This window comes from Passer domesticus, chromosome 5, assembly GCF_036417665.1.
Source record: "Passer domesticus isolate bPasDom1 chromosome 5, bPasDom1.hap1, whole genome shotgun sequence".
Classification (NCBI taxonomy): Eukaryota; Metazoa; Chordata; class Aves; order Passeriformes; family Passeridae; genus Passer; species Passer domesticus.
In genome coordinates this window covers 19,335,608-19,358,279 of record NC_087478.1, presented here as the reverse complement: position 1 = coordinate 19,358,279, position 22,672 = coordinate 19,335,608, and the positions used below count along the sequence as shown (strand labels likewise).

General features: G+C 36.6%; 1 protein-coding gene across 4 annotated transcripts in view; it reads right to left on the bottom strand.

Annotated features, from left to right (window-relative positions):
* Positions 1-22,672, bottom strand: part of GRM8 (glutamate metabotropic receptor 8) — a 303,263-nt gene that overhangs the window by 166,824 nt on the left and 113,767 nt on the right. For all 4 annotated transcript variants that reach the window (XM_064422214.1, XM_064422213.1, XM_064422215.1 and 1 more), the window contains 3 exons: positions 4,369-4,504; positions 3,739-3,893; positions 2,672-2,809 (listed from right to left, as the gene is read on the bottom strand). In XM_064422214.1, coding sequence (XP_064278284.1) covers positions 2,672-2,809; positions 3,739-3,893; positions 4,369-4,504 — 429 coding nt within the window. The remainder of the gene's footprint in view (positions 1-2,671; positions 2,810-3,738; positions 3,894-4,368; positions 4,505-22,672) is intronic.

Genomic DNA, 22,672 nt, shown 5'->3' with positions numbered 1-22,672 from the left:
CCAGTGAGGGAGACTCCACAGCCTCTGTGGTCAGCCTGTTCCTATGCTTGGCCACCTGCACATGCCTTTTAAGAATTGAGCTGAAAATCAGGACCAAGATACTACACTCAAAATATCAGAGAAAGCCCACTGCAAGGAAAAATGGCAGTGGGGATAGGCCATAGGAATTTCAAGGTTTTCAATATTAAGCTAAAAACTACTAAATGCAACAACTCTTATATTCTTATTAATATTTGGGGATTTTTTCACCTGCCACCATTGATTCAGAACAGACCTGGCCATGAGGTAATGCCTTTGGCCTCTCAAGGAAATGACAGATTCATGGGTAGGAGACTAATTTTTAGCAGACATAGGAGATCATGGTACACACTCAACTGTTTTGAGGGCTGTGGTGTGAAGAACCAGCCAGGATGTCATTGTTGCCTCTCTTTTGAGCATGAGAGGCCCCTGACAAATGAACTGGGGTGCATCAAGATATTATTTGCAATTCTCTGAGTCTAAATTGGGCTGGGGGTCATTCCCCCATTCTCTACCTATCATTTTCCTTAAATCACAGGAGGTTTATTTTGAACTTACTACCACCACCACTATCTCTTTATTCAGTTTACTTAAAATTGTCATATCTGGAGTACCTTTGTTACCCAACCTTTTAAATTTGAGATAGATAAGCATACAGATTATGATGAATTGCCAGTTTGTGTCAGATCTGCTTCTGTTCAAGTGGGGACTTTTATTGTGGCAAGCCACTTTTAAGTGGTTTTAGTCAGGAGTCTTATCACTCATAGCTACTTTGCAGAAGAATTCATTGGGTTTTTTTCCCTGCCAGTTAAAATGCATGTACAACTGCTCTTCCCATGAGACCTCCCATGTCTCTGTCCCATCACTTAGCACTATGTTATCTTTCTGGGCACAAGAAATATGTTTTCATTCTACTTTCAGGTTCAGAGAATATACCAGGTGTGGGGTTTTGGTTTTTTTTTTTTCATAAAATATGCAGATATCTGATTCAAATTAGAAATTATTTTGGATCAAGATACATCTTATGCATTTCATACACTACTTTTGGTAATTTAATTTGACAGATGAGATGAGGCTGAGATAAGTCATACAGCCATCTGTGGTACCATTTAGAGATTCCTAAACTACAACACATACACCAGTCATTCCACCTGAAGAACTTAAAAAACTCACCTATTATCCACTTAAAATAGCAATGGCAAAATAATTCCTTTCCAGATGTGGGTAACTATCCAGCCATGATTTACTGCTATATGAATCAAGGTCAAGGAGTAAAGGATTAGAGTAATGAGCAATCATTTAGCTCAGTGAGGAACTGAATATTACCCTTCTTTTGTGAAATATGTGGTAAAAGGCAGAAGACAAGGCATTGCTGAAATGACAGAGTGAATGCATGGCTCTGATATTTCTGTGGGAGTTGTATCTGCAACTTGTTAAGCCCAGTGCAGTAAGCGTTTGAATTGATGGCACAATACACATACAATAAATCTGATGGCCCAGAAAGTGCAGGAATCCATGTTCTTGGAGACTTCACAGTGCTTCTGTCTGACAAGCCCAGAAGAAGTGGGGTGCTGGCATGAAGAAAGTTTGGAAGGGTAGCCCTATAACAAAGGCTACATGAAAGTGTCAGCAAGCAGCCAGAAATCTTGCGACAGCAAGTGAAAAAAAAAAAAAAGTTGTTCCATGGGGAAAATATTATGTGGTGAAAGAGACTGCCAGGAAAATCAAGGCACATCACAGACAACTTATGTACGTAGTGCAGCAAAATTGTGTAGTGCTGCTGGCACTACTCACACAGATGATGGTCACAGCCAGCAATGCTGGGAGTGGTGACAGTAATTAAGGAAATGACACAAGGAGCCCTGGCATTAGGTAAAAGCGTCTACACAAAAAGTAACATAAACAATCTGCTGTAGCCACACAAAGTAACACTCTTGTAATAAACTTTTCAAGTAACAGCAAGAGAACAGCATCTCATAGAGAAGAACAAAGTCAGCTGCTGATGTGTCTGCTATATAAGGTGCCATGACAATTGCATCTGGGTATGATGCCTGAGCAAGCATGTTTGCAAAAACTAGTGACAATTACTTCAAGTTTTTGCTCAAACCTTTTAGAGGCTTTCAGTTTCATAATGTGATACAGGTTCCTGCTTTTACACATGGGGAAAGAAATAAGAACATATTGATTTGCTTTTTCCTTCATCCTCAAACACAGTTTGTAAACTAAATAAGGAGTTCAAGACTTGACCTATCACCAAGACCTCAATAGTTTAAACATACATTTAATTTTCACAGTATATACTTCAGGGTTAACAATATGAAAATTACCATGATGCACACACTTGCTAAAAAAAATCGTATTGACAACTACAGATAGGGTGAGAGAAGAGTTCATTGAAAACATAAATGGAATTGAACCACCTCCACTGGTTTTTAATAAAATCTGTACCATCATTGTATTTGTGCAAATTAACTACTAAATTTCTCCTACATTGTCCATGATTTTTTTCTTCAGGTTAAAAAAAATGTCACACTTTTCTTACAACCCAGCAATATGCACCGGAGACAGAAAAGTGATGAAAAGAAAGAAAAGAAAGCTCATTTCCGTCACTCCTATAAACAATTTACAGATAATGTTTTACTTTCACAGTTACCTGTGCATTTCTTGATATTGCTATTTCTTTTTCCATGTGATCCTAACTTGCATCCAAAATTCTCCTCCCAAAATTCTGCAAACCAGACATTTCTTCGATTGTTAGCAAGTGTTCTGCTCCGAAAATATCTATCAAATCCTACATTGAAGAGAAGTAAAAGAAGCATTAAAGTATTACATGTAAAAAAATATTACAAAAATATAAATTTAAAGAAAATGTCAGATTTTTTATAAATATAAGAACAAGAAAAAGCTTTAGACACAAACTATTTTATGAACATAATAGCATCTAAGGATTATATTTCATTTCAAGGCCACATAAAATCATGAGGTAATTCTTTGCTGAATAAGAGGACATCTAGGACACTTGTAATTCTGCTTCTATTTGTATAGTTAATGACTCTAGTTGAGAAACTAAAGATTCCTACTTAAACCTGATGATCACCAGCCTTACCCCTGCAATCCAGCTGTCATAATGAAATCATGATTAACGCATCCCATCTGGATTAGCTCCTTACAAGTATTTCCCTGTGGCTAAATTCTCTATGTAACATCAATAGTGTTCATTTTTCTGAATCAATTACCAGTTTAGCATACTTACCTAGACATAAGAGATGTTACTATATCCAGTACTCTCACAGGAATAATGTACTGCAAATCAACTTCCACTTCATCCACCAAGAAAGAATCTTTCTTAATACAGTATCTTCTTAAAGTAAGTTTAGGAGTGGAAAGCAGGGCACAGATCAATCTCCTCCCCACAGAATAATCTGATTCATTATCATTCATCCAATACTCTCCTTACTTGTCCCAAAAAATGACCAGGCTATGGTTAAGAAGCTCTCAACTCCAAGTGTCATTATTAGACAATTACAAGATTGCCTGATTGCAGATTCAGCATCTCCTCATCTCAGCAGATATATTAAATTATTTTTGGATCAGACCAACTCAGGTAACTTTTCCTGAAGTCCCTGTAATCAAGGACTACCTGATTTTTAAATTATTTTTAAAGAGACCTAGAGTACTTGAACTTTGACAGAAAATGAAAGGTTTGTGCCACATCCTTACCATCTATAGATGTTCTTTTGGGTAGAATGGTTACTGCTCCTTCTGCAATCTCCTCCTGCTGCTGGACTGGTGAAATTTTTGACCCCCAGCTGTCTGAGCCAATCCAGAGAAAATGTCCAGACTGATTAGCTTTTTTGGCTGCTTCCAGTACTCTCCTACAAACAAACAACAAATAACCAATTAAACAAATTCCATTTACAAAGAATTTGAGAAACCCAGCATTTATTTTGGCTATGCATAAGCTTAAAATAATTAATTAATCTATAGTTTTCACAGTCTAAGGCATATTCAACAACAGCTGTAATAAACTCAAGATACAGTAATATATAAGTTAATTTGTTTCATCTTTAGACATATTTTTCTAGCATTCTTATTGGTTTCTTCCTTTTCAGTAGCCAAATAACTGTCTATTGGCACTTCACTCCTGGGAGGTAGGAGAAGTCTGGAACTACACAGAATAAAGGACCAGCCCACTCTATAATTACAACTCCATTTCTTCTCATCAGATTTCCAAGAATTTTTTACATAGGATTGAGTCTGAAACTTCTCTGTTAGTCTATTTTTCACCAGCCAACCAAGCATCTTTGTGAAGAGGAACATCTTCAGAACATAAAATGAGGAAACAGGCACCTAATATCATCTTCGTTCGCAAACATGATCACTGCTCGAGCATTTGGAGTTTCCAACAAGCGCTTAATGATCTTTTCAAATTCTCCTGGTCTTGGTTCCCGAGGGATTTTGAGTGACTGAGCAATGCAAACACCTCCTAGGAAAAATTAAAAGATAAAAAAAGAATTTTAACACAGTAAATATCTACACTTCAAAAAACTCTTAGCTAACCAGGCAAGCAGACAAAGCAAAGTGATAATCTGAGATACAACAGCACAGCCAAAAGTAACATTTCCTATGTGTTTCGAAACATGCTTTGTACAGGCTTACACACTTAATGCTACATTAAAGAGTAACAACAATTACCTGTTACTTTATATTTTATGTACCTTTTTAAACAACATTCTGAGACCTGCTGTCAAGCACCACACTCTGGCTCAACTGGACCAAGTTCCCCAGACCTACCTAATCCATGGCAACTGAGAACGCAGCCTTGCCACAGCACGGCATTGAGCCATGGATCCACAGTTTTACAGTTACCTCATGTTCATGATGTGGCTCTTGTATCAGGTACTGTCACACACCTCTGATTTGTCAGCACAGAGCATGTAGCAGAGAATATATACAGATCACTTTTAATTGTTATTATGACATTCTTAATTGAGTTGTCTTAATTATTTAAGAAGCTGTCATTGAATATTCTAAACTGCTAATCAGCAAATGAACACAAACTCAGAGATTATATTTATATTTCTTCCTGACAGAGGGTGCTGATTGAAATCTTTGCATTTTACCTCTCAAGTAAAAAGGGCTGATTTCTACAGAAACTTAGTGACTTCTTAGTTTTCATAGAATAGAGCAGTTATGGAGAATCTCTACTCTCCAATTACAACACTATTATCTGTGCTTCAGCATGCAAGAGAAAAACTTCTTGAGCCTATTTCATGAATCACTGAGTCTATATTGCTACCAGTTTCCAATACCATAGGTGATCTTTCTGATTGTTTGCCAATTTGCTTATTTTTTTTTTCTCTAAGAACTATTGCTTGATTCTCACTGCTACATCTAACACCCACCAATGATTGTTCTTGAATTTTGTTATTCCAACCACAAGAGCTTATTGGGGGGAATCTAATCACTAATAAACCGAGAAAATTAAGAAAATGAGAAAATATTTACCTCTGACCAAATGTGACAAAATACTGGACAAATGCAAGCAAATTTTACATTTTGTATCCCTACATCTAAATACTTCTACACTGAAGATTGTTTTCAGTGTGAATAAGAATATGTTTTTAAAAAGATGTTCTATTTTTAATGAGTTATAAAAGTGGTACTCTATTTTTAATGAATGCTGGTATTTATCTTCTGATGTTTAAGATCATTTGAAACACATAAATTTCTTTGCATTAAATGCAGTTAGTCAATTAAATCACAGTCAGATGGCTGTTGTGTGTTTGGGGAGGCTTTCCAACTTTTTCATCCATCTTGTTCCTCTTATCAAAATGCTAGAATTCTGTTTTTCCAAAGTACTTCACAAATTAGGTTGATGAACACCTTCAGTGGTAGGATTTGAACAAAAACAAGGGTCCAGCCAGGTGAAGCATGGCATGTAGATTAACATGAAGGTGTTACCAAGGTCCCTTTTGTAAGGTTTCTCAAGCTTAATGTATTTAATCTTTAAGCAAAATATACAAAACAAAGTTATATCTGAAGGTATTTTTCTTATTTTATTCAAAAAATTAGTAGGAATGGTTCAAAACTGTCCCAAATCTGTCAGTGATTAAGAGGCACTAAGACAATGCACTTTATGAGCTGCTTTAGCTTTTTGGTCAGCCTTGATTTGGTCAGGCAGTTGGACTACGTGATCATCATAGATCCCTTCAAACTGAAATTATTCTATTCTATTCTATTCTATTCTATTCTATTCTATTCTATTCTATTCATGTCATATTTTTAAAATGCTGGGAATTCATTATCAGATTTTGTGCTGCCTTTGCAGAATCTCATTGACTTCAACAGCTCTCTGAACAGGCAAATCCTAAACTCAAATCAAGTTTAGGCATGGCATAAATGAAGCATGCAGTTAGCAACTGCCCGTGTAAAAACAACAACTTTCAAATTACATCACCCAGTTTTAGTCACAGGCAAGCATATCACCTTTTTCAGTTATGCATCAATTACTTGGGATGTTTCATTATTATTTTATTCAATTGAGAAATTCATTCTATAGCACAGGCTTGTCCTGAATTCTTCCCTGCTTTACATGAAAGAAATAATATTTGCAAGTCAGAATACCTGCCATTTCTAAGAAAAGTTGTTTGTATATAGGTTCTTGCCATCCATAAATAGCGCAACAATATATTACATAAATAATTTACTCTTATGTGCTATAAAATGGAATATAGAACCTTTTTATGACAACAAATTTCTTCACATTTTTACAAATATCCTGTCTCCCCATGATGGAAAACTAATTTGCCTATAACAAATAAGCCTTTATAGCAGATGATCCTTATATTTACCAGGTATTTTTGAAAATCCAGCAATGAAAAATGGACACTTTACTGTGAAAAGCTTTAACTAATTATCTAAGTTGATATTAGGCTATAGTGATAGACACTTCAAAGTCCTTTACTTTCTTTCTTAAGTACCAAGGCTGAAATGTAAGAGAAATATTTAGCAGATATCCTGTAAATTTAACAATCAGCAATTCACTGTTACAAAAAGAAATGCTCCAAAAAAATGCCAAGCTCTCAGCTGTCCCCAAAGTCATTCAGCACAAAAAGTAAAATAGATCCTAAAAATGATATAAAGGAATAATTTTTTACCTCATACATTTTGTAAGAGCATTTTTCAACTACTTCTACTCATGCAATGGCCCTTAAGGAAAAAAAAAATCATTCTACTCACATAAAAATCAAATGCAAATATTACAAAATGCATATATATAATAAACTATGTACATCCATCTACAATTTTTGTGAAATGGATATCAAGCAATGAAGAACTGCAGTATCTAAAAAGGCTATTTTCAGTGAAAATAGTGTGGAAGAAACATCATTCCATCATTGCAGCAGCAAGTTCAGTCATGACTGTACTGTGTATCTTGGCATCTCTGCATTGAAGAATGTGTTAAGTACTACCAGGAACAAAATAAAATGCACTTCAGCCTCGTTGCTATATTTATAATTAATTGTGTAGGCTATCTCCAACTCACAAAACACTTTGTATACATCCTTACCTATATATGGCATATACAAGTGTTGCTCAAAAAAATAACAGGATATCAATTTTCAGCTAATGATGAATTGCTGGATCCACAAAGGTATTCACAACATTACAGTGTCTAACCTCCTGGCACCCTGCTGCCTTTGAAATCTACAGCCTGGGCTAAGTGCCCAGACACAGAGAGAGATAAGCCTAGGAAAAGGATTCCTATGAGCCAGCAAACTAAGTAAGGAATAATTATTCCTCCAAAATAGGTTGCAGAGGTACTAAAAGGACAAGTTTAAGGCCAGTAGTTAGGATTAATCTCATGAAGTGTGAACAAAAGAGAGAATTCCCAAAATCAAGAATAAATAGGGCTTGAGAACAGATGTCTCATACATGATACCACTGGATTTACCACTTGCTACAGAGGTGCCCAAGGGCAGATGGTTCAGACATCTAAGGTCTCAAGAGACTTTGTGGTTCTGAATTATAAAAACAAATTATATTTCATTCCATCAGCATTTCTGACTGACTTGGCATGATGACTGCTTGTCTCTGTTGCTAGTTTCTAAGATCCTTTATTGTATAGATATGTACTTTTAAAAAAATTGCATTGGTCTAAATTTCCCTTGGCTAAAATGATGATAAATATTGCATTTGTATAAGGAAATGAGAGCTTACTTTCCTCTTACTGAAAAGAAAATTATATGTTTAAGCCCCATCAATTAAAAGGACCTATGATGAGGCTTCAGAGAGTGCTGCACTAAAGTTACTGAGGTAAAAAGGGAGAGAGCCAGACAGACTAATTTCAGGTAGCTACTACAAACAGGCATCAGTAATTGTACCCACTGCTATGGTATCCATTCCCTAATTCATATATGACACAGGAGATGAAATTAACGCTTTGCATCTATCACATATTTCAAAGACATTAAGAGGGCACTGAGGAAAAGTAGCTCTCACTACTGTGGGGGAAAATAAAGTCCTACTACCAAATTCTGCTAAACCTCTTTCATCAGTTTTCAGATTTGTAAAGCCAAGGTTGTCCTCAGTCAGCCCAGAGCTTGATTGGAGGAATAAAACAGTCAATATGAACTACCTTGTGTCAGTGCTGACAAGTATCCATTTGTCTTCTGTCCAGCAGCTATGAAGTGCCATACCCAGCACCTGGGGCAAGGGGATGATAAATAGAAGGAGAGCAGAGGTGGGAGCTGGAAATCAGGCTCAAGGCAGGAGCTGCCTTATTCCTGATAAGGGACTCAGTGCAGACACTCTACACCATGGTTACAGCTGGAAATTCATGTGCTTTTAAAAACAGACCTGGTAACTAGACCTGGTCTACAACAACACATTTTTATCTATGTTGAGATAAAATCACATCTTAAAAAAATTGTTACAGGTACTCTGTATAACAGAGCTTGTGGGAACACAGGTTATCACTAAACAAACAAACATAGCCAAACCAAACCGAAGAAGATATTGTCAGTACAGTGGATAAATAACCCTTTTTTGGTGGTCTCACAACAATGAGACAAATGGAAAAAAATTGATAGGTAGTACCCACATAATTTTAGTAGGTAAACACAATAATATTTATAATAATAAACACTGATTTTTGCCTGTGTGGGTTTTGAAGTCACAAGATGCCATGCTGATTGTAAACCATTAAATACTCGACTATGTGAAGTTGTGTGTCAGAAGATGTTGAAAGTGCATTTGGAAAACAGCAAGCAGACTTGGTAGAAAACTTGTACAGACAAATTAATTTCCTGAAAAAAAGACTGAATGATGAAGCTCAATGCAAACAACAGGGCTGAATTGTCTCCCACCTCAGCCAGGCTTCAGCACTACCTTATGGATCAGCTGATAGGACATATAAGAATGGCCCCTGGTTTTCTATCAAGAAAGTTGAAAACAGTTTTCAGTTCAAGTGATCACTGCTGACCAGTCATCAAGTGATCACAACCTCAATCGTACTACTCAGAGCTATTTTACCCTCTAAACTGTTTCCCCACATAAATATAAATAGCCTTACCATGTAATAGGGAAGGGACGAAGCTGTGCACTTTGACAATCTATTTGTTAGCGTAAGGAGGTGCACCTCACCTGACTCAGTACACAGCATTGCAAGTCAGTTACTTCATGAGAGCTTCATCACAAATCACACTGCTCCTCAAAAAGCTCAAGACAACAGCCAGGCCATATCTGAGTTCCAGTCCTACCTGGCAGGAATTTCCCAGCTGCCTTCAAGTACACAAGTCCTTTTTTTACTATGAGTTATAGGTCACTGGTCATTAGGCCAACAAAATTTTAATGTAGGTCTGTGGAAAGTTTCCAGAACACATTACAGAAATATAGGAAGGCAGAAAAGTTCCTTTTCTCCAAGAAGGGGAACAGATGTCAGAGACTCAGAAGAAGCCCAGGCAAGAAACTCCTTTGAGACCCACAGGGTGCTGCTGCAGGCAGACAGAGCCTCTGTCTGATGGAATACTGCACACTGCTGACAATAGGACATGACACAGAAAAACATAAGGAAAAACACACAAGTGCATTTCCCCTCCTCTTCCACTCCTTCCATTGGTTATATTGAAAGTCTAGAAAATCTTGACCCAGCTATATGGAAAGACTGTTTCAATTTCCAGGAACCTAGATCAATATGAAGATTACTGAAGATACTAAAAACTACAAGATGGTCCAAACTCTAGTTCTGTTGACAAAAATCAGAATATCTATGCCACTTATTGAATCTATTAAGACATTCTTTTTAAGCAAAGAGTTCATTATTTCTCAAACTTGGACAGTAAGAAATCAGAATGTTAAAGAAAAGGTAAGTTATTTTTCTGCATGGGACTTTTACTGGTGCTGATAATCAGTCACTTCTAGCAATCATTATTTAAACTAAAACCAACCTGCCATCCTCTTGTGTGTCCCTAGATTCCCTTAAGAATAATTTTCTAGAGTATGAGTCAACAGGGAGTGACACCTAGGAAGATATAATTACAAGTTGAAGATAAAATTTGTCAAGCAATAATTCAAAATTAAATGTCTCCTTAATGCCAAAGTGCTGTTGCTGGGAGGTCTGAATGCAGCCATGCATTTTATCCAGAGATACCTTTACTTAACACCCCAAGAAATGATACTCTCACTGATGCCACTGTGCAGACTTCAGGGTAATTTAGCTTAAAGGGTAAGAACCTGAGCATTCGGCATGCTCTGTGCTTCCACCAAAGCCAATGCCATGGCTTCTGGCCTGCTATTCATGTCCCAATCTGGTTGAATAAAATCCCATTCCAGTGCACCTCTTTTGTTGCACTCACAAACTACCTGGACTCCAAAAATAAACCACCCCCTTCATTTCCCCAGAAGATCACCAAACACCTCAGCAAAAAATTCATTGACTTACTTCTGCAAAGGCAGTCAATTCAGCCAACAGTGGCAATGCTTTTTGATGCAAGGTAATAGAAACTTTTTCTAAAAAGTAACATAAGCAGGAATTTACTCTGAATTGACAAAAGTGGCACTTAATATCTAGTACACTTAAATATAATGGAGGATGAGATATTTTTTTATAACCTTTGAACAGACAAAAACATTCTGCATTTCAAGCTCATATATTGGTATCTTATTTCCTTCATTTAAGTAAAACTGCATGTTCTCAAAATCCCTTAATAATTATGACAAAGATTGTTTTTTATTGCACAAACAGATTGGTGATACTTTTTCACTAACATGTCAGGTACAATTATGAGATTTTCTACTCAAAACTAACAGCTGTTAAGAGATCAAAGTCTCTCTTTTTTATTATAGTGTTTTAGAAAAGGATTTTTAGCAAAGGGTTTATTGGTGGGTCTTACATTTATTAATTTTCTTGCAAAAAAAAAAAATTAGAAAGTATTAAGCAAGACCATGAATGAACAAACTACTTTCTGGTAAATACAACTCACCCATTCCTTTTGAACCTGTTTTTCACATTCCTACATGTACTCACAGGCATACAGCCATGCATATTTCACAAGCACATGTGCTCACACAGATCCTTACACCATGGTCAAAGCAGATGTTAATTCTAAAATAGAAAAGGAAAGAATAATCCAGCTGTCTTGCTACGTGAGACCACTGGCTTCAGTAACCAGAGTCAGTTTCTGAGGTGACATGAAACAGGAGAGATCTGCTATTTTGCACTTCCATTCTGAAAAAATAAAACATTCTCTTTACATTTTTCTTTTTTTTTTTTTTCTCCCAGAAGAAACACTTCCAAATGTAGCACTACAGATTCTGTTAACACCAGCATCTGATGGAAAATAACTGCAAAGAATATTCCCACCATTTCCAGACCTACAGATTTTTTTTTTTCAGATTTGAAAAAAAACACCCAACCTACAAACAACACATTTTTTATCCTTTGATTTTCAGTGCTATTTGTGTAATGAAAGCCAACTTTCACAGCCTTGAAAGTGAAAGGCTGAACGGAAAATCTGTAGTGGAGATGTTTATGAATGGGTAAAACCACCTAGCCACTCCAAAAAATATCTGAAAAGAATGAACTCTGGAAGGTTATGAGAGAGGATGTTTCCTCTCCACAGTGACTCCATAGATAATTACTTCATAAAGGATATGGGATGCCCAGTCAAACTCCAAAACAGCGTAATTGAAATAGGCCTCCACTTACATTTACTGGTCAGCTGTTGCAATGCTTTCAGAGCTGTGTCGTTTTATCATCACAGTGGATATAGATATTTCCCTCTGGGGAAGCATTGTTCTTGCTACATGCAGATTTAGAACCCATAGAGGCATAATATGAAAAATTAAATACCCTATGATTTCCTGTTTTCTAGCTACATGCCAAGTATAGCTTTAATGAGGAAAGGAGACCCTCTATATCTTGGGGTTTTGGTTGGTTTTTTTTCTAAAGATCTGGAGAACCTAAGTTACGAAAAGAAATTGCATAAATTCTAAAATATTTTCAAATACTGCTTTTAAAGTAACACCAATTCTGATTTATATTAAAGTAAATAGCACAAACTCAAAGCCTGGCCTGTGTAAATTTGCTTAAATATGGTCCAAATTCTTTCCTCCATTTCTCTACTGTTCCCCATATTAATGGGCCTGATGAGTTGCAAAGATTTGGATTTGATATTCTGGGTAGTTGAGATGCTAATAGGCAATTCAAAGACATTCTAGAGAAGGTTCAGACATAAAAATCATCAGCTCACCTCCCAAGTCACAATCCTCAATAGTTCATAGAAGATTGTGAAGATGACATGGGAGCTTACAGCATTCTTTATAAATATGTTTATGCAGGAAAAGAAAGTCCACCACAAGAAGGACTGAATTTTGTTAAAACATTTATTTCTAAATAATCTTTCTTCTTTTTAGGATACTTTGGTCCCTGCAGGCCTCTTTAGTTTATCAGATTTTATTCCATTCTCCGCCTTGTTTATTTTAAATATTTTACTGGTGTAATAAAAGACTGTTTTCAGTTAAGTTCTCCTGGGTTGCCTGATTTTAATAGTAGGCTGCTATCCTATTTCTCCCTTGCATGCTTCTTAATGCTATAATGATGTTCAGGGATTGCATTCAGTCACCTCCTTTGAACTGAAATTCTGTACACAGGCAGGGCAACCCAACTTTTAATCATGCCTTCAAAGAAGAATAGCAGCTGTAATTAATGTTCTCCTCCTGAAACTTCTTGGTCTGCTTTGTGAAGACATTCCTCTTTGTGGTTGTAAAATAATCCCAGTTTTCCTGTATTCAAAAAAAAAATTTAAAAAGCCCTTCTGCTTTTTGCTATCTTCAAGATATGTAGCAAAGTCAATTTTTATCTTTCTTAATGTATTTCTGTAGACCTAAAGTTCAATATGAGGAATTTGTCCACTTCCACAGAAATTTTCATCAGGAGCCATGATGACTTCAGCCATGCAGGAGCAAGCTGAAGTTTCCTTCAAAGTCATGATTATCCTACAGAGATAACATCGTATATGAGGAGCTCTGTTCACCAATTAGACCAAAAGAGAAAAGATTTTTCAGGCCTAAAGGACAATTGTCACCATCTACCTTGGCCTCTTCACTTAAGGGTGATTAGAATATTTTTCAAAGGCCTAGCTTAGCTTTTGGAAAGGCAGTTTCATTAAAAATTAAATATTTTGCACTTGTTTGACAATATTTTAAAATATGAAATGACTTAGTGGTTGGATTTCCTATTTTAGCAATATTAAAACATTAAGATTAAATGGGATTTTTTTATGGACAGTTTTGAGGGTTTGTTACTTGTTTATTTTTTTTAACTCAGGACAAAATAATATGTCAGCACTACAGAGACAAAGCAATTAAATACTTGAGAAAGAAATGTTTTATTTCTCTGTGTATTTCTGAAATGTCACGAAACAAATTTCAATATTTAATTTCTTTTTAGTATCAGAGTTTTCAATATAATGGAAATACAATTTCTGAGTGGTTGCATATGTAGTGAGTCAAAGAATGCTACCCTATAATGTCTGGATAAAATGGTTTCCATATAGTGCACATAGTGAAAAATGAGCATTTTAAGGCATGAAGGGTGGCCCACACTGCTGTAGAAGTTTCTGAAATTATTTATAATCATCTTTACTGACAAAAGTCCCTCTTAATCTGTTTAACTTTTAATGTTTCTAACTTCAGTTTGTAAACAACTCAGTGTAGAACACCTTTTTCACCAAAACAGATGAACAGACATCTACCTCCCTCATTCTTCCAAACACACTAACTTGTATATTAATAAGTTTTGTTATCAAGTTATATCAAAAATTAGGAAGGCTGGCTTTATTTTATTAAGTATCTAGGCTGCAAGTTACATTTTCAAAATTCTTATCTCTCTCTATATATATATCTATTTTGATGTTAGCACCTAAGTATTTACCTGACTTCAAATTTCTTTGAGAGCTGTGCACTTGGGTAAAAACACAATTACAATCTAAAAATATTAAGGGAGTTTATCTGCTGACTTCTCACCGTTGTGAGTAATAAAAAATTGAGAGAATAAAGCTAAATCTTTTCTATGGCTTCAAGTCTTTATGTTTTTTCCACCAGTTGAAAATATAGTGATATTAAGAATCAGTAATACTTCTTCTGTAACACAGCAGTAAAATTAAGGAGTTAGTGACTCTGAAGCTGTCCACATACATAAACTCACAGAAGTCTACCTTAATTTTAAAAATGTAACTGAATTCAAGTTGGCCACACAGATCCTGTAGGTTTAAGAAAGTTTTCTGCACTGTCTCTATGCATTTAATACCAAGGGGCTTCTGTATCTCTGCATTTAATAATAAGTGGTAAAATGTCTCTTGAGAAGAAGTCCAGGAGTGATCAGATCAGCTAATTGGCATTTCCTGAAGCATGTTGGGATAAAGGATTAACTGAATTCATAAAGGTCTAGGAAAAAAAAAAAAAGCATTTGGACAAAAGTGACTAACCAGGAGACATTCTCAGATGCCTCAGACAGGCATGAGAATTTATAGCTGAAGGAAGCCAATGGAAAGTGTTCAGAAGACCCATGCATCTATAACAAAGAGAGATTGCATACTGAACAGAGGCATGTAGGGCAGGTAACAACAATGCAGAAACATTGGGACAAGAGTAAAAGCAATGAAACAGTTTTAATTCTGTAGTATAATAAATGCTGAAAAGGTACTTGCCTGTTCTTGGACAAAAGATTCTATGTACGTGCATCAGTGCAGGTGGCTCAGTGAGCAGCTGCAGAGAGAGATGCAGGTTGAGCTCTGGGGCAGGAGCCTGAGGCAAGAGGCAGTGAGCTGCTGCCAACCTTTTGCACAACAAAGAGCATGGGGACCTGTGTCACTGCCAGGTGACTGGGCACTCAAAATATAAAAGGTAAGGAATCCTTGTCTCACTGTGGAGTGAGCACAGGGCATGATGCAGGGAATCCAGGTGGTCTGACAGTGACTACCAAAGAGACTCTGGGATGGCCAGAGAGGAAAGCTACCTTAACATATAAAATGAATTGCAGAAATACAGCAGTGTTTACTTTTATAGAATATCTAGTTACATCTGGCGTGTTTTTGTTTGAGGACACAGATATGAAATTAATATTCTGAATTAATCCTACCTTGTAAATAATACAGCAGACATATACTAAGGATTCTGGATAGGAGGTCTGATGAGTTATCTGATACAGATCATTATTTCTTTAACAGTGGAGATGCACTTGCCTTATTGGGAAAGGATCAGGAAACCAGGAAACAGAATGAAATGTTATGTAGTATAATACTTGTACTGGGACAGGATTTAACCCTACCTATCCTTTCTTCAGATGCAAGAAACATGGCTTCATTTTCACTAACATCACAAGAGGAACAAAGACTTTACATAATATCAAAGTCAGAAAAACATGGCAAGAAAGTTGCTATCCATGCAGGGAGAAAGAGAAAAAATCTGCTCTTTCCATGCATGTGCACAGCTAGTGTAAAATCTCCTGGAAAGAATGGCAGCCAGTGGGAAGAAGAGGTTTTGCTCTCTAAGTCCAGACTTGGAAAGTGACAGCTAGAATATTTGGATCTCGCTCAACCCCATCCAAGCTGCTCAGTGACATCAGATGAATGGTTGAAACTCTCTTCAGAATTAACACTACAGTAAAAGGGAAATCTAGATACCTCTACTAATGTAGCTATCAAATGGAAGAAAGGCTTAAGACATGGAAAACAGAACAAACACTAGGAGGGTGGTTGGATGACAGTTTAACACTTGCCACAGAGCAGCACTCTTCGTTTTACCAGAGATGAAAACTTGCAAGCGCTCTATAGCTTTATTTCCATCTGACTTAATATTAGAATACTCCAGATCTCTTTTCATGCAAATAATAGCTGTACTAAAGTAAATCATCATTAGCTGTAAAAGAAGTGGAAGGAAGTGGTTGCTTTGTCACAGATTATGTATTCATGGAGTACAGTAACTGACAAAAGATGTCTGCATTTCAGCCCCTTCTAAGACAAGGTTTGATACATGCACCTCATTTTTTAGAGAATGTGACAAAAAAACATGCCAACAATGACACAAAAAATATAGTCACCAAGTACAAAATTGCTTTTATGAGCATTGCACAATGGTGGACACTATAATGCTGTTAATACGAGATTAAATAAAAGCCTATTTCAGTGAGCATGTGGTCTCCTGCACATAGACCTCTCATCAACAAACTATCTCATCAAGGGCCTGAAGGATTTTTCTCTGTCCACACTACTCATCTGATCACACGGTTTCAGTAATTTGAGACAATTCATCATATGTAACATTTTTAAGCCTCCTCCATTAAGCATCCATTTTTCTTTCTCCCAAAAGATATCAAAAATTATACCAGACAAAAATCTATTATTCATGGAGCACTTATATGTCACATATTATAAAAGAAAAATACAGAAATACATGTTTTAAAAACTAATTAATTCTGAAATGTAATGCCCATCAAATCTGTTAAAAGATGTAATGGGGAAAATGAAGGTACTTAAATTTACTCTGGGTTATATCTTGAATAAAGATATATTATTAGCCCATGGACTCATGAGAAAGAAATTCCACCTTGCAGTAACAAAAAATACATTCTATTTTTTGACAAAAGTAGCGAGTGAGGATAAAAAAATGAAGATAACATAGAAGACAAAGAGAAGATAACAAAGCAAGTAAGGACTGGAGAGATGTGCTACAATCACTCATTGTTCAGTGTAATGCACAAATAATACTGCTGATCCTAAAACAAAATCTTTGGCAAATGCCTACTGCTAGAATAATAATACACCTTTGTTTTCAATGCTTTATGATTAATCACTGTCAAGTTTTGAAGAGGAAAAAAAATGGGAATAAATCCTTTATTCTCCAGACTTCTAAAGAACTTTCTTGCTCTGCTTATTTAAAGAAGTTTCCCCAGTGAAATACATACTTCTGCTATAAGAAAAAGTAAAGTAACAAGGGTCTTCCAAACCCTTCATAATAAACCTACTATGAGAGTTTGCATTGAAATTTTCAAGTCAAATGTGTATTTTCAAATCCCAGAAGAATTCAATAAAAGTTACTAGAGATTTAAGTATTAAAATTTTTACTTTATCATATTCTGATTTCTGTTAGCTGCCAAAATAGTACAACTTTGAGAATATTTTCTCTATATTAGAAAGATCACAATCAGCTAAAGATATATGAAGTTCCACTGGATTCAGTGTTAGAAGAGACAGTGTCCCTTTGCCACCATTTAGAAAGTTTTCAGTGATGGAAGGATGGAAAAAAGGAAATAAATTTCAATTGTGTGCAGGTTTTGGCTGGAATAAAGTTAAATTTCTTTGTAGTAGGCTGTGCAGTGCATGTTTTGGATTTAGGACAAGAATAATGTTGATAACACAGGGATGCTTTCATTATTGCTGAGCAGTGCTTAGTCACAGCCAAGGACTTCTCTGCCTCACACCTCAACCCCAGCAGCAAGAAGGCTGGGGGTGTACAAGGAGTTGGGAAGGGACACAGCAGGGACAGCTGACCCCAAGTGACCAAAGGGATATTTTTGACCATATCGGGTCATGCTCAGCATATAGAGCTGGGGGGGGAGAAAAACGGGGAGGGACATTTAGAGTGATGTTTTTTGTCTTACCCAGACACTGTTACCCATGATGGGGCCTTGCCCTCCTGGGGATGCCTGAACACCTGCCTGCCCATGGAAGTGGTGAATTAATTCCTTGCTTTGCTTTGCTGGTGTGCATGGCTTTTGGTGTACCTTTTAAACTATCTCAACCCGTGAGTTTTCTCACTTTTACCCTTCTGATTCTCTCTCTCATCCTGATGCAAGACTGAATGAAGAAGGGGCTGTGCAGGGCTTAGCTGCCAGCTGAGGTTAAACCACAACAAATAAAAAGCAAAAGAAAGCTCTGAAGGGTGCAAATCTGTTCTTTTTTTTTTTTTCCTTGTGTTGTTTCTTGCAGAGGGTCTAATTTATTTTAGAACAGAGTAGCCAAAAAAAAAAAATGAAAATGAAAGGAATATGGCAGGAAAAAAACAAGATATTAACTGCAGCATACCATTCCTGATAGCTTGTCTGAAAATAAATTTAATTGCAGTGAAGTAAGCAGCATTATATACATATGCCCCTTTAAGACACCCAAGCCACCATGTAGAACATCTCTTTATAACAAGACAAGTCAGGGACAGTGACTTTGCTGTGCTCATGCATTTCCACACAGGGGCACATGCACACAAGGTCTACTGGAACCTACTCCAGACGTTTATCTACAATCTGCAAGACATGCCCAACTTCAGGCTTCAGATTTGGGCTCCTTGTGCAAATGCATAAGGATCTCAGTGTCCAAATATACCTCATCTGAGTTTTTGTAAAACTGTAAAATGTTTAGCCTGAGCTAGGCCTTTTCACAATGACAATTTTACTTCTTGATACAGAAGCCAATCATTGGCAGGTTTTCCATATGAAGTCAACTATGTGCATAGCTCTCCTAGTAACCAAAGTCTAGCCATTTCCCACTCAGACTTCCACAATTTTTCCTCTCCTGTGAAACTTCTACTCACTTGTTACAATTCATCTCTTGCATAGGAAGAAAAACATGAAGCATGAGACTACAGTTGGTAGGGAGGAGAGGACCAGAAAAGGGACCCTGAGGATCTTCAGCTTCTCTTTTAGTTAGTTCCTATTTGCAACAAACACATTCACAATGCAGTGTTATTCTCTGGAAACTCCCTCCAGATGAGAATACCCACAGAGTAAGTATTCTCATTCTATACACAGGCTTCACAGAGCCTATGTCTGTGTCATACCATACCTCCCCTCTGTCCCATGAGAAAGACACTGTCCTATGCTGTCACATACGAAACAGAACAGGAATGTTTAGTCTCCTCACTACCGTAACTGTGGTCAAGACCAAAAGTACTTAAGGAAGGAATTGCATCTGTCATGAACCTAAAGAGATTCCAGCAGCAAGTGTTTGTTGTAAAATCCCACCTGGAAAAAGGACATTAAGAGCACAAAACTATGTGCAATAGAATTAGCTATTGATCAGCTTAGTTTGATGCTGATTTTTTAATTGGAAAATAATATACTAATATCCTAGAAATCACCTTTAACCATCTGTGTGGCTGTTAGATTCAGGTTAGTCCTTTAGAAGCTGAAGGGCAATGCTGCAGATGACAGGAGTCCAGAGGCAATCCCACATGGGACTTCCTAAATTGAATTCCTGCTCTCACAGTGTTGCTGTGCTTTCCTCCAAGTTGCATGCCTCAGATTGGCATTGCATGCCAAGCTCGACTAGGGCACAGTGAGAACCTGATTTAAAATCAAAGCCAACAGATGATTCTTTTATTTTAACAAGACACGGTGAAATGATGCCTATGGCATTGGAGAATTTACAGTCAATCTAGGTCCCTGAGACAGAGGCAGTGAAATTAAACAGACAGGGACCTATCAAAAACTAACACAAGGACATTCACACAGAGCTGCCTTCTGAAGTTGTAAATTCTGAGAAATTATCAAGATCATGTCTTAATAATTAACTTTGATTTTATTCTCAGAGCTAGCCAGGAAGAAGCCCAGCTTCTCTCAAGTGCTAAATCTAGTGACGAGCAATGGAGGGTATAAGAAAATATTTTAATTATACCCCAGACTCCTGGTATTTTCCCATTGAGCACCTTCAAACTATTTTTAAAATATTTGTCAGAGTCTCTCTTCAATTCCTCTCAGATACTTCTGTCTACAAAGTCAGGGTCATCCTTTCCAAGCATGAACCAGTACAGTGGGATTTAAATGACTCACGCAAAATCAGTTTTCGCATACAAGGATGCAGCTGGAAAAAAATTACTGTAACGCAACTGGGTATGCAGAGTTCCACCCCACTAAGAGATGGATAGCAATGCTCTGTCAGAAATAAGCCCTGTTCATTACAGGAAAACAGCATGTCCCTGGGCAGTTACAGTGGAGTTTGAACACGAATTCATTCCTTGGCTGGCTTCACAGAATCTTCAGAGAGATGAAAACTCTCACTATCACTTCTCAGGCCACATATGAGCAGCGACCACCTTTACACACTTTGTTGATAATTAATAATGAAAAATGAGAAATTCAAAGACTAAATCATTTGTTGCATTTTGTCATTGAAGGACTAGGAAAAAAGCCTATTATTATAATATTACTATTATGATTGAAGTCTAGAATGAACAAAATTCTTTCCTTCTAATAAAATTGTATATATGACAGGAAAGGATACTGTTTTTCATCTCTGCAGAAGGATTTAGTTGCATATTTTTATTCTGAATAGTCTTTCTTTTTTCCCCCCACATTTGTAGCTGAAAGTTCCCTGCCAGCTGTCATTTAATTAAATTTTGCTAACTGAGCTCACTGGATTTCCAGTTGCAAGGGAATCTCTACTGGAGAACAGCCATGGATCTGGCCAAAGGTTCATCTTCCTGATAGTCCTTTTCTGGCTATGACTCATAGTGTAAGAGTGGAAGAACAAACATATGTGCTGACACATTGTTCTAGCCTTCAATAATCTCCAGCTCAAGGACTTTTTGAGAGAAGATGCCCTTATGCTCATCAAAAGTCCTTGCTAGACTTTTTTCTTCGTTAGTACCCTAAAGACAGCTAAAAGCTACAGTAGATGGTCCAGGGGTTCCCTCAACATCAATAAGTCTAAACATTACAGTGCCTGTAAAAGATCAATTTTCCTTTTAGTTTTTTTTCATTATTACAGACTTAAGCTCCAACAAACATAGTTTGATCCTAATGCCATGGCAAAGTCTTCCCAACATTGCATGTACTTTGCAGCTTTGCCTTCTTGTTAAGCTGGTGGTCTTATTCATCACGTATATCTATCACTTTCCCCCCTCTTTTTGGAACAGATCTGCCAAGTATATTTAGATACATTTCTCTGCAGCTTCCCAGAATATTCCAGTATCTAAAACCGTAGATATATTTTTATATCCCCATATGTGCGTCTGCAGATTTTTTTTTTCATGGACCCCAGAAAACTGGCCAAGAAAAACAGCATATGCAAGAATCTGAATGTACAGGCATATACGTACATCTCTAAAGATTGCATGAAAGTTTTTTTGAAGTAACAAGTTCTTTAGTTTCTAGGACAACTGAAATCAAGGACCAGATATATCTGACAAGTAATTCAGTGCTCCAGAAGCAAGGGAACTTTATTTTTTTATGAATGACTCAAAACACTAATTACAGAATGATCTCAGATATATTTTCTTAGTGAATTTTTACAATAGTCTAGCAGTTATGGGTACATACTGAACCCCTTCTTGCTATATATTCAAATATGGTGATTTTCTACATTTATTTCTGTTTGGACCTATCAAGCAACTGCAGTGTTTTAAAGTAAAGTTCTCAGATGCTGAAAAAATATTTTCCCATGCATCTAAAATACTTGTATTTATAACAATAAATTTAACAAGACAAAATTGGTTACTGATTTGAGTTTGCCAATTTCATTAAGTTTGCTTCTAGAAGTCCTATTTCATACTGCATGGCTCCCTCTGAAGTCACCAAAAGGGTTTCATTTTCCCTAGTTTGTAATGTTCATTAGATATTTATATGAAAAATGAGAACAAACTATGCTACAGTAGATAGAACAAAAACAATTTCATAGGGCAGTAAACTCTCATACTCCAGGGCATAACCCAGCTAGTAATTTATAGGGTTAGGGAGAAGCCTTGCTCTCCAGATTATTTTGAAGAGAATACAATTAAATGTTAAGTACCTTCCATCAAACCATCCATTCAGTTGTAAACTGGACAAAATATGGTATCATAATTTCTTTTCCTGTATCTTTGTGAAACCAGCTCCCTGTCTACCACCCTTTCTTGAGTGACATCCACAGCAATCTTTCTCAGTCCAGACTGCTCTCAGTACAGTTCACATAATCAGACATCAATTGAACTAGATGATGATATTTTTTAGGACTTAAAATGTGTTCCTAGCCTATTTACTTCTTCACTTTATTTCCTATACCATTTTTCTTTAAGGTATGAAATGACCATTTTGTTTCAAGTGAGCAAGGCAAAACCTCTGTGTATTGCTTTCAAATCTTATACACCACCCTGAAATACACCTACATTTGAAAGCATAAAT